At 36.3% G+C, this 13951-nt stretch overlaps 1 protein-coding gene across 9 annotated transcripts in view; it reads right to left on the bottom strand.

The window, feature by feature from the left end:
- Positions 1-13951, bottom strand: part of LOC140135836 (neuropilin and tolloid-like protein 2) — a 268948-nt gene that overhangs the window by 21627 nt on the left and 233370 nt on the right. For 6 of the 9 annotated variants that reach the window (XM_072157465.1, XM_072157468.1, XM_072157471.1 and 3 more), the window contains 3 exons: positions 11755-11781; positions 10136-10273; positions 4726-6427 (listed from right to left, as the gene is read on the bottom strand). In XM_072157465.1, coding sequence (XP_072013566.1) covers positions 5913-6427; positions 10136-10273; positions 11755-11781 — 680 coding nt within the window. In that variant the 3' untranslated portion in view covers positions 4726-5912. Of the gene's footprint in view, positions 1-4725; positions 6428-10135; positions 10274-11754; positions 11782-13951 lie in introns of those variants that run through there. The other 3 variants (XM_072157470.1, XM_072157466.1, XM_072157467.1) reach the window with 2 other exon arrangements.

Here is a 13951-nt window from a genome sequence, read left to right as displayed (position 1 = left end):
CTATAAAAAGACATTTTCAAATCCATTATTATGTTTCCAGAACCTTGGGTCCAATACCTTTGTACCAATACCTAGCCGTCCCAACTATTTCACAACTTGAACTCAGCAGTGACGGTGCTAGAAGGAAGGGTGTAAAAGAGGGACAAGGGGGAATTTCCTCCCACTTCAAAAACATTTTCTTTGCCCTCCCCCGTTTGGACAATAAATCACCGGAAATCTACAATTTGGCCTATAATCACCAATTTTTGGGGAATGTTTCGATTTTCCCCAAAAATTCTCATTGGCATACTCCAGAAGGCTTTTCTGAAAACATGATAATGATAAAATTGGATGATTTTCGGACAATAGAAATATTTCTTGGTCTCGCTATGAGTTTTAAAAATATTGTGCTCGATTACGTCTCTCCTAGCTCGACCAATATATCTGTGTATTGTACTCAGTTCATCCAATTGGACTATACCAGTTGCAATCAATACACCCCATGGAAGACAGGACCTATAATCTCCCCCACAAGGAGTGTAGGTTTCAAATGGAGTCACCCAATTTGAAATTCACACTCCCTGTGTAGAATATTAAGGCTACATGCTCTTTTTGGTTGAAATTTTTGGCGGGCTATCTATTGTAAGCTATTAGGGTATAGGCCTATAGTATATCTTCCCGCAAGTGACAAGATGTGTCAAGCAGGTGCATACATAAGGGCGGTATATTCAAATGGTATTGTCTGGATCATTGAGTATCGATTGCGCACGTATACACGGATGTGTGTGGTCATCCCCAGGTTTTGACATGAATTACAAATGACGTCGTGAATGACCCAGCGTTTTCATTTTATTATTACAAAATTAATCGTCGTTTATCACGAGTCCTAAGAGTCGTACCAGTTCAATTCATCAAAATTAATTTGTATTAAATAAAAACAAACAGACAAGTAAAGTCATATGTCTGTCTATGACTATATAGAAACGTGTTGATATGTATATCTTTGAAAATCGCCGAATGTTAAACACAGTCACCGTGGCACAGTAGCCTATGCATCTTTAGAATTCATAGTGCGTTGGCAGTGGTTCGAACCCTGGTGAAAATTTTAGTATTTTTTATTCTTTTTACTAATGCGCTGTGCCGTTTTCCAAACACGCCCCTGAATGAAATTGATGGGCAAGTACCCTTAAGGCCATGTCTTCCTTATAGGGGGTGTATGAAATTCAACTGGAATGGCCCATTGTATCGCAGTAGGTTTTACGTAAGTTCATAGTTCATTTGCTAAGGAGGAGCGACAGTTTTTTTGTCAATAAACTTTCATCGTGTGTTTTAGGCTACGATGTCATTGGTCACTGATTAGTCATTCCTCTCAAGCAATTGAACTATATGAATAAACTTCACTAAAACTTATTTGATTCTTATATTACATCATGAAATTATGATAATATGCGTAAAATGTGTCAATATTTAAGTACCAAATAGGTTAATATTCTACATAACATAAATATTTGTAATACGTCAGCTGCATGTTGATACAGAATAATGTTATGGTGAACTTGTTAAAGGTTTCCGCAGAGCAGAGAGAATGATGAACATTGGATTGCTGTTCGCCGTAGAAGTAACATGATTAATTACCATAGCAATAGATGAACACACTTTATGACTGTTCTGCCGGGCTACAAGTAGACTGCACTCATCGCCTGTCAGGTATGTGTGCAATCATAGATTGAATATAATACCGCTCTTTTCTAAGACACTAATCGTACAGGTGTGAGTGATGTCAGCATAATTTGAAATTTCTATAGAATTACGAAGTCTTTATGCCTATTCTTTGATAACCAATAATGCGCAAAGTTACAGCTTACGTCTTGTGCGGGACAATACATTCAAAAATTGTATTTACCTATCGCTATGGTAATTAATCCTGTTACATCACTACTTCTACGGCGAATACATCCTGTTGGCGTGTTTATCGGTGCGGTCTGAATTGTTTACAAACACAAATATTGGACGGAAGACGATAACGCAGTAAGTACGTCTGTAAAGTTTGGTTTTCACAGTAAATGTACATTTCGTCACTGGGCGGGAAAAACCTCATTATGTACTTTTTGCCCTTGAACATGGATGAAGCAAACCATTCAATATAAAGGCTTTATCCATTTTCAAGGGCCAAAAGTAAATATGAGGTATTTCCTGCATGTACTTTTGGTCCTTGAACATGGATGAAGCAACTTCTTCAATATAAGTCTGCACCTACAAGCCTTTATCCATGTTCAAGGGCCAAAAGTACATATGAGGTTTTTCCCGCCCAGTGACGATTTGCAAGAAGTTTGATAAAATCATTTTAATTATGCGATAATAAAATTTCTTACACCAAAATAAAAAGAATAGCCCCAAACAATCTAAATAACTGATAAAATTTGTGTTTTTTTGCATATGATTATGCTTGTTTGCTTTTTTCTAATTATTATTTTCAAGACGTGACGTCTTAATTAAGAATATCTGTAAAAGGCTAAAGTGATTAATACTCATTTAGAGATAAGATGTCAAATGTTTGAACTTTTGAGCTCATTTCAAATTTGAAATTTGGGATATAAATTTGGGATAAAGGGAAAAAAAGATTGAAAATATAATGTTAAATAAGAATGATACCTTCTTTGATTGCGGTCATTTGAACACGTTATTAGCAAATTTAAAATATGTTACTCTTTTGTTGTTTATCTTTGGTAAATGTGCTATGTTACTTTATTTCTATAATAATAACAATTATATTGTTCTGCTAGCTACATTATACTAAACATTAATATACCTGCGTGTCTCTTGGGCTATTTCAGAAGATAGATGCACACCCTGTATAGAAGAGTTCGGATTTCCAGACTTTTTGTCTGTCATAATTGTTGGAAATCAAGACTTTTAAAATGTCCAAAGGCGAACAATTGCAGCAGAATAATAGTTCAAAATCTGAAATCCTCAATTCGAGAGGCTTATTTGGACAATTCAGTAATATTAAATTCATTTAACTGCATTTCTAAGCTTTTCCCAGTAAAATTGGCATTGGTTACTGGAATTCTTCCAGTCATTTTCAGAAAGCAAACTTGGAAATCCAGACATGTCTTTTATTGAAATTAGGGGGTGTGCATTTATTTTTTGTAACAACCCATTGTTGTTTTGTGTCAAAAACTATCATGGGACTGTCATATTTATTATAATATCCAAGACACCAGTTTCGTTTTTGATACGAGTAGCTAAGAATTTGACAACATATTAAGATTATTTTGTCAGCTATTTATCTTTATCAACTACGGGTTTACAAGTACTGAGTATAAACAGAACAGTTTCACGTTGCTCTTATAATAAGGAAGGAAGAACAACAGATACAACAGGTTGCTTCGGTGCAACCAACAGGTTGTTTGGTGCAACCAACAGGTTGTTTGGTGCAACCAACAGGTTGCTTCGGTGCAACTAACAGGTTGCTTTGGTGCAACCAACAGGTTGCTTCGGTGCAACCAACAGGTTGCTTCGGTGCAACCAACAGGTTGCTTTGGTGCAACTAACAGGTTGTTTTGGTGCAACTAACAGGTTGCTTTGGTGCAACCAACCGGTTGCTTCGGTGCAACCAACAGGTTATGACCTTTATGATTGATAGAAAGTCTTTTAAAAATAGGAAGTAACAAGAAACACTTTGTGCGACATGGAGGCTGACATACTAAAACATTTGTAGGTGATGCTAATTATATAGATTGAGTGTATTTTGATGACAAAAGGTTCAGGCTCCACGTTTATTTTGGTTCTAAAATTGAAAATGTCTCTATTCACTGTTTTTTTTAAATTTTTCAAATCAACCAAACGTGTGTCAAGTTATGCAAAGAAATGTTTTGTAATTTTAGAGTGGGTATTCCTTTTGAACCCTGTATAGTGTATATTGTATCGGGAATAATTGCGAACATTTGAACACTGCTATCGGTTAATGATAATAAAAATAAATACAAAACCCGGAACAAGTCGCCAGGCATGTTTTTGAGTTATAGGCCTTTAAAGATGACATTCCCATAAAATAAATCAAATTTTGGAATGCTTAATTTCATGGTATTTGACCTTGGGACTGAGTGGACTTTAAAATCCTTAAAAGTACTTATTAAAAGGAGGATTATTTAATTAAAAATTGACAGTTGAACTTTGCTAATCCCTATTCAATCCTGTGTAAGGTAGAAAACTAATTAGCATATTGCTGAGACTAGCAATTTGGCAAAAATATCAAGGTATCATTTACAAAATTATCCATATCTTGAAAAATATTGATGCTATGTATATAATTTTGGTATCATTTTGAAGCTTATTGTCTCGTGCTTACATTTTTATTCCAATCATGAAATGTCAAAAATGCGACTTTTTGGTTTTGTCGGAACGGGTCACATTATGTTCAGATACGAAAGAAAGGGTCATCGGTACTTATATCGGGACCCCCGATAGTGCTATAGGACCAAAGCAAACGTGGTACCTTAGAATTAAGAAGTAAAGGGTAACGCAGTATCCTTTACGCCCAAAATAAAGTGTTCGAGGCGGTAAAAATGTAAAAAATGGGTGAGGCCCAGCCGAACCCATTATTTAAACGTTTTTACTGCCGAGGACACTTTATTTGGGTATAAAGGATAATGCTACACCATTTATTGTTTATTTTATTACTACAAAATAGTGCGATTTAAAGAGAAAATATCACTTTTTTGCCCAAATATTTTAGGTTGTTTAGCTCGTATGCATAAGTGACAGCGCGTATGGCGGAAATATTGAACGCGTAAGTAAACGTAATTGCTATGCGTAGAATGTGTTACGGCACTTGACCCATTATTTTTAATAATGGGTCGTGAGGGTATAATAACTGGAAGTTAAAATGACATTTCCTACTGCCATTTTGTTACATTGTTTTCCACCCATAATCGCCAAACTATCGTATAATTAGTCAGCATCTCCTATAATACTTAACGTGTCAACAGCCATGCTGCAGTTCTATAATAAGTGTTTATCGAGACTGCCTATCTATCGTTTAACAATACTAAGATCCTTTTTCCTAAAAGCTTTTTTCGTTCTGCAAGAAGTTGGGAGTTCATACACTACACTGATGACCGTGACCACAATAATCCGGGTGATGAAGCTTTCCAATCACATTCTCATTTATATAAGTGACAGGTAATATATTGGCCTATGCACAAATAATTCACATTATAACTCTAACATTAGGCAACACTAGCTATAAACGAACGTGAACACGTGATGTAAACTTACTGCTATTCAAGAGTGCCGATTGGTTACATCGGTCATCACGTGACAACCACGTGTTTACGTACCGCGTTCATGTTCGTTCTCCTAGTGCTGTCTATTTAGTATTTACTCCTTAGGTTCACGGATCTACATATCTACTTATTGTACTTGACGTCTCCTTTGTCACAGTTGGTTTCTTATTCTTTGACATCCCCAAGCCTGTGTATTATTATTTCATATTTGGCGCTTTCAAAAAACTGCATCGATTCCAATACAAGACGACGTTATATCTATGGCTTAAATATTTTGTAGATTTCTGAAGAAGGTTGAAACAAGGTGGTGTTTTGTTTTTCTAAAAAATATTCCATCAATTATCTCAATGGGTGCAAGCGTTGGAATATGTTCAAGGCTGCACATTTGGCTATAAAATTAGCCGCGAATAATATCGTAGTCATGGACAAATATTCCAACTATAGAAACACATCAAAGCGTTTTATTTCTGAGAAATATTTTCCTTGGTGTCGAAGACTATTGCATTGAGGAACAACTACAGTGTTGTATACAATAAAATATTGTCACAAATTCCATACACAAGGTTGATCCACGATTTCTCCTGATCCAACAATAAAACACGAAATTATGAATATCCAAGGGCTATATACTGATGTTGAGTATTTCTACACATGAATTTGTACATCATTAATCGGTCTTAATCGCTCAGACGCGTCTCTGTAAACCCACGGAGAAGAAGCAGGGATAGGGACAGGAATTGCTCTATTGTCTCGAAAAGCGGCGTCTCCGTCCATAATTTTCTCATATTCTGTTAGAGGTGGCGCCCTCATTCCCATATGAGGTGGCGAATGAGTAGTCGGCGAGATGGTCAAAGATGGCCGTTGTCCATAGCCGCCATTTTGCGGTCCACTGCTTAGTTTAATATACTGTGTATTATATCTTTCACCAAGACTAGTCATTTCATGGGATTCTCCACCTTCTTTATTATCCATCATGTAAGTTACAGCCTGTTTTTCGGCTTTTCTACGTTGTGCCATCATTTTGGCTTTTTCGTGAGTTCTCATACATGAATGACGACATGTCATGACTATGGTTAACACAGTAACGAATAGAATTATTCCCATTGTTACGCCTAAAACAGTGTCCACTTTTTCCGTCCAGTGCGGATTTGTTCTTTTTGCTGTAAAGAGTATCAGAAAGGGAAAGATAAGAGACACGAAATCTGCATAAGAACCGGATCAGCCTCATGGTAAAATGATGTTGTTAAAAACCGAAGAAAGTTTAGTAGACTGTGGTCGTACAGCGATGGGATAAACAATAATAAGAAAATTGGGATTGCACATTGCAGGATGTGTAGAAATATGCAAATATCAGCATACATTGCAGAACATATGAGGTAATACAATCATAAATTACGTTCTTGCTCATGACGTCACAATGCAGGGAAAAATAATATTGAAAAGCTTAGCGGTAAAAGATATACGAAAATGCTAATGATAACTTCAAGAGGCATCGATGAAACATCGAAAAGCGAGGGTATAAAAGGTGAAAAAGAAATTATTGCTATTCCTGGTGTAACTGCTTCTCTAAGGTGGTGATCCGTAGTGCGAATTTATTAAACTACAGAACATGTACAGAACAAAAAACTTCGCTTAGGTGGGTATGATGTACTCTAGAAGCCTGAATAACAAAAATCAAATATTTACTATCTAGTGATAGCCTACTACATTTGCCGTGTGCAATTTATGTGTAAAGTAGTGTGAGTTTGCCGGGAAATGGCAGTAAAATATTAACTATACTAATTAGGCAAAACGTCTAGTTTGGTCCTATAGCGCTATCGGTGCCCCAATAGGTAGAGATGGCTCTTTCCATCTGAATTACAATGTGTTACTGTTACTACACTACCAAAATCCTATTATGGCCGGCTGCACTGGTACACCGTCATCAAGATACCTGACTGGTACACACAGAGTACCTACATAGTACCAATGCTGCTACTGCACAGGACACGTCAGCAGTGGTACTGCACTGGTACTATATCGGTACTTCCCTGGTATTGCACGGTACCAGCCAAGCACCTTAACGACTGTGTACCTGTGCAGGCGGCTCCAATAGGAATCTTGTAGTGTGCCTGAATGGCCTGCACTAGAGACGTTGTCAGCAATTTTCTATTTCAATCAGTTCGCGTATTACTTTCAACATAATGTCTTGGTATTAACCTTCGCCTAACCATCTAGTAGGATAGCGCATAAGTCCGACCCCCTCAGATGGGGGTTTGATTTACCGGGGGGGGGGGGCAAAGCTGCACTCTTACCAGAGATATTTGACATCATGAGGTACACAAAATGAATGATATGACAAAGTCATCGAACTTTACACAGGGTCACAGATTGTGATAAATACCAATTTGACATTGTTTAAAGTTCGATCTCGGAGTTCGATGACATTTTCCCGCCAAAACTTCTTACTCTGGTTCAATTGCTATCAGGCATTTTTATGTAGCCCTTGATGTCAACTACCTATCGTAAAAGTGAAGCGTCGTCCTGGGGAGGCCAATGATATTATTTGCACCAGATAATATCATGAGACTTTAGGATTCATAGAAGATTCTAACACTTGGCAAAAGCCTTCTTTCTAGATGCTTTGACGTGTAAGGTGTTACCAAGATACTTGGTTAGACGGAGGTATGCCAAGCAGTATATGGGCATAAATAAAGTATACTAGCACACCGTAATAAAAATGGGATGCTGTCATAATGCTGGCTATTCTGTCGTCATAAGTACATCATCAAGTGTAACAATCTTCATTTATCTCATAGAGAGAATACAGAAGGCTATTCTCATATTAAAAAAAATAGGATGATGGCAACATTGTTATTGCCAAGTTAATGTTTGCGTACAACTACATAGGTTCCTGTACAATATTTACTGCTTATTAGTAGTGTTATACAGACAACCCCCTATTCTGCCATTGCTTAAAACTTTTAAGTTTGATGAGATAAATTTTGTAACACCTACATGTAGTCTTCATGTATAAAATTATTGTATATTTCAAACTTTCATGACAAAATTTGTTTTGTTCTTGAAACACATAAGCATTCGTTACATTGTCAGTTACTCATCTACTTCCCAAAGAAAAGAACAGAAACAAATAATAAGAAACAAGCTGCCATCTTGTTTTCTATTTTCGCAAGTTTTCTACTAAGTTTTCGCAATAAAACATTATACACACAACGCAAAAAGTGCATCCGAGCCTGCGAGCTTTGTATTTAGCGCAATAATAGTGAAGGATGAGATGAGATGAATTAACCAATGGTTAAGATGCGAATGTGGATGGTGATGTGGATTCTGTTCGCAGTGCAGAGCTATCATATGGTGCTGGTATTCTTAAATACAAAGTTCATTCGGGCTATTATAGCACAGCAATAACATTCATATCAACCAACACATCCTGTCCACACCATTCATACGCATTCACCTCTTAACGGTTGGTCGTCATGATTTTTGAGTGAAGGGTTATGTATTGCTAGTCAGATAAATATATCATATAATGAAAGACAGAGATAAAAAGACTAGTTCGCGTTTGAAATTCTGCGCAGGTCGACAACCAATTACGGCGCGCCTTTGCCCTGACGTCAGACGCGAACTAGTCTTTTTATCTTTGTCTTTTATTATAACATGCCATGCAATTTACACATAATTGAAATGGTTAGGTTAGTCATGCAAACGGAAAGATTAATTCTTAGAAGAAAAGAACCATGTAACTATAACGCTCCCATGGTGATTTGTTGTCCTATCGATACCGATGAGCTAGTGTTATTGAATGATCTGGTCCAATAACTTAAAAAGATTATTAAAAGTTGCTCGACTAATGTCTTCATTACATTTTTATCAACAATTCAGATATAATGTCCGCACTGTATAGTCGTGCGGGAGGCTCTCTTCAAGCTCATTCATCTGTAAAGAAATGTCCTTGAACACGAGAAATAGGGAAATAACTAAAAGCAAGCCTCCTAATCTCTGTGTGAAATTTATGGAGCGTAAACTCTCTCATTTGCATAACAAGGAACCACTTTCATAAGAGCCAACGCCCCTTATATCAGTTTAGTTGATCGCCGGTTTGTCATTGCTGACCTGATAGATCCTTCGATCAAGTAGCAATGTTTTAGTAGCAATAAATCCTTTTTAAAGGAACATGAATTTAACTTCAAAATTACTCATCGATAGCGATAAGACTTGAACACTAAGCCTCAAATGGTGGACAAAACAGGGTCCAGAACACCTCACCCATCCAGACCCATTATGAATGTTTTAACCGGTTATTTAGTTTCGTTCACAGTGCTGAAAAATGCTGAATTTAAAAGAAGCTAACAACAATGAAAGTAGTATTTTGAAAGCACGAACAAATACCGATTCCATATATGTGTCGCAATTACAATTATTGTCCGCCATTTTTAGCGTTAACCAGGGAGTGTAATCATTACGTTGCATGACCCCATGTTGAACAATTTTTTCTTGAAAATTTTAGTTCCCAAAGTTTGCATCTGTCCCTGAGATGGCAATTTGACATTCAGTCAGGGACAGCATGAGACCCGGACGTGGAGTTATGTACATCAGATGACCATATTAATGTTCAATTGATCAGAAAGTGACCTTCAATCGTCTGATGCAATTGACCAGATTATGGGTAAATCAGTTGTTACCGATTTCCCTTTTCAGGTAAAATTTGGTCAAATATGACAATATTGTTGAATGGATCTGCAATGTAATAGTCGCAAGGGGCAAACAAAAAACAGGAAAATGAAATAAAACATGCATGGTTGTGCTAGTCATGCTAGTGGTTATTACAAAATATACGATGTTTGAAATATAAAATGTTATATACATACTACAATCGAGCTCATCGTAGCCAAAGTTCCAACAGTTCTTTCTTCCGTTGCACCTTAAGCTGTAGTCTATACACATGTGCTCTGCACATCCGAACGAGACCGATTTGTTACAACCATTGTCGGCGTCGTCCATTTGCGCTGCAATGAAACAAATTATGTTATGAATAAAACATTACGTAGGCATTGACAGTTTTGAAATAATAGAGAAGAAACATATCAAAGACAAAAACAACAAACAAAATCAGATTTAAAATAAAGCAAACACAGAAAAATATCTTGCTTACCTGGAGTTGATAATGCAATTATGAGAATATGTACAGCTTCATTTTAGATAATGCATGGTTAAAAATCGTGCACAATAACCTATCCTACATTACAAGTGCCTTACAAAATATGTCATATTTCACAGTGGGGTTTCTAGACAAATCGATGGTAATAACTCATTTATGTCAAACAGTGCCAACATTGTCAATGACTATGTTTCAATTGTATTTGTACGGCTAAATTATTAGCACGGAGGTCATTTTACAAAAGAGATGCCTATGTTTTGATTTGGCTATTACTACATGATAGTATTACAGATTACACCAATGATAATGTTCTAAATTCTTGGAGTTCTGGGGTTCAAATTCCAAACTTTCTTCACTCGGTTGTAGCACATACCATAATAGTGAAGCTGTCAACATTTGTCTCAGGAAAAGGTAATTTCTTAGGAACTCATACAGTCTTTGGCTATGACCTGTTTATGCGGTAGCCACAGTGACAGAAAGAAAGTGAAAATGCGAACTTTGCTGAAGGCATGCGTAACGTAAAGATTCGTACGTCGTACGTGAAACTCGACATGTGCAGCTGTGGGTATGAAAAGATGGTTTGATGAATTAAGTTGATATGAAGCATGGAATGAAATAAAAGGCACACTGCATTTTTAATAACCATTCTACTAGTTTTGGTATGCTTGGTTGAAAACATTCGCACCTGTTAGTACAGGTTATGATTAGGTAGGATCCCAAAATGGGTAAAATTCAATGCGTGTAAAGCTAAGAAGCTAAGATTATGATATGAACATTAGGATTAGATTAGGATTTAGAATTTGTTGAGTGAGTTGGGTTTGATTAGAGTTAGGATAATGATAAGGGTAGGATATGCATAAGGATTAGGGTAGGGATAGGATCAAATGATATTATTAGTATAAATATTAGGTGAAGAAGTACAATTCAAGGTTATAATTAGGATTAGGTTAATATTGGGTTTACAATTAGGCCACGGCATGTATCTGGTTTCCGAATTAAACTACAAGGATTAGGAAAGAATCAAGAATGATCGTGGGACTTTTAAATCTAACATCACATCAGCCTGAAGGTATTAATTTGGAAAGAAAATAGGTCAGCTCTAGCGTTGTTCTACAAAAATTGTTTTCACAAATCTATGCTATATCAAAAAACAACAGCTTATGAATTGGTTTGTAAGCAAGAGCTGCATTGAAATTGCATTGTTATTGCAATGATAAACAAACTAGAGAAGTCATTACTTTTTGAAGTACGACAACGAGCAAAAGAAATGTTAATTTATGGGTTAATCATTCAAACTTCAAAGTTCAAAGTTCAGGGGTTAATCGTTACCTCCACTTGATTCGTCCGTTTTATGTACTTTTTTTTAAATGACAAAGACAATACAAAAATTTAATAAATTATAAATTCCAAGATGGCGAAGTCTAAACTTTGTGAATAATCAGGATTTGTCAATCAGAAATCTTCGCTATTGTAATTAACAATACAAAAGTGAGAGAGACTGGAGAGTGTTTGCCCATTTCTTTCTGACTAGCCTAGCGATTGCAATTGTAAGGCTAGGAGGGATCTGATTAGCACAATTGAAAGCCCTATGTCTTGGCTACATACGACCACAACATCAGGACAATTACGAACTTGCCATACGTGGGACAGGTTGGCTCATATGGTGGGATAAGTTCTCCCTAATAAAAAAGTGCATAACAATAACATATTCAACATGTTCAATGCAAAGGTTTAGTATGAGTATTATAGGACAGTCATTCTCTTCCGGGGAGTTACTAAATTTATTAGAGGGGTATAATAATTTAGGGATCCAAAGTGAGCAAAAACATGATTATTGGGACTATGTTATGGTTTAGGATATAAACGGTGGTATGAGTACACTGCAAAAACGTTGGTTGAAATCATTACTGGGCGACGTGTTTTAGTAATTTGTTGTTCAAATAGTATTCAATATTTTTATAATGTGGAATTTATGACATCGATCAAAGCCCGACGTTGGACAACATGATTGATGAAAAGGTGGGTTTACCGAAGGTAAATTCTAGAACATTGGGCGATTTGGAAAGTTCGCCAAAAACGTTTTGCAGTGTACTGATACCACTTCACATAAAAAAAAACATGCTTGCCAGTAGTTTTAATTTGTTTAAAGGTATTGTTATCAATATTTTGTATAATACGCCGATGGGCCGAGTCCGCCCTCTAGTTTGGGGTAGGTCCGCCCGAGTCCGACTGGTGAAAACAAAGGGCCAATTTGCCCTTCATTTATGACATCGATCAAAGCCCGACGTTGGACAACATGATTGATGAAAAGGTGGGTTTACCGAAGGTAAATTCTAGAACATTGGGCGATTTGGAAAATTCGCCAAAAACGTTTTGCAGTGTACTGATACCACTTCACATAAAAAAAAAACATGCTTGCCAGTAGTTTTAATTTGTTTAAAGGTATTGTTATCAATATTTTGTATAATACGCCGATGGGCCGAGTCCGCCGTCTAGTTTGGTCCGCCCGAGTCCGACTGGTGAAAACAAAGGGCGAATTTGCCCTTCACATACAGGGCGGAAAAGCTCCAACGGTACTTTTTTCTTTACCTCGTGGTATGCCTACTAAACACAAAATGTCGATCTTTTAATTGCATAATGTGTTGGGCAATCTTTCACCTTCCGATTAATATACGACCGATTGTCTTGCGATTATTACAATATTACTAATTCAAAAAAGTAAACTTCCTTGACTTCTTGGTTACTTAGATAATTACATCGTCATGGTACTTTCCCAGCAGTTACGTGATCAGAAACACGTGGTGGGCGGACTTGCCCCAAGGGCGGACACTCCTTGGTCTCCTCTTTCTAATCATCAAAACATATTTTTTAGTTTCAAATTATTCATGCAAAATATTAAAGTATACAGTTTTGGAATGGAAATCGAGGAGTCGAGGAATCTAAATATAAAACAGATATGGTGTAAAAATGCACATTTAGCGAAAATGTAATTCTATTGCTTCAAATTTTTGCAAGCACACTGTAGAAGAAGGAAATTACTTTTTTACTCAAAATAAATCCATATTTTTGGCCTTATTTGGCCAAATATACCAAAATAAATCCAATGTAAAACATTTTCCTACGGAATGGAGTGAAATGGAGCGTAAAGATTACAAAAAACACACAAAAGCCAAATTTTTGACTTTTCCTCTGTCTATATAGTGCAGTGTGTTTACTTAATATGTTTTTATGATTCCTCAAAATGTTGTTTGTACACCAAATCTGTCTTATATTCAGATTCATTGAATGATTTCTTTTCCAGAAATGTATACTTTTATGTATCTTGCATTAATAATTATGTAGTTATAGCACTTTTAATTAATGTATTTCTGAGAGTGCGCAGTTTTGTTTGGAAAATTTTCAGTAAAGGGAAGCTAGAGCACTGGAATAAGAACAATTTTGTCAAGATAATACAGGGTGTTTCAAAATAAAGCATACAGTTCGAAAAATGCAAGTAGGTTAAAAAGTATGTGATATTTGGTCAAAA

This window comes from Amphiura filiformis, chromosome 16 (assembly GCF_039555335.1).
Source record: "Amphiura filiformis chromosome 16, Afil_fr2py, whole genome shotgun sequence".
NCBI lineage: Eukaryota > Metazoa > Echinodermata > Ophiuroidea > Amphilepidida > Amphiuridae > Amphiura > Amphiura filiformis.
Note: the sequence above shows the minus strand (reverse complement) of the source record. Positions and strands in the feature narration are given on the sequence as shown.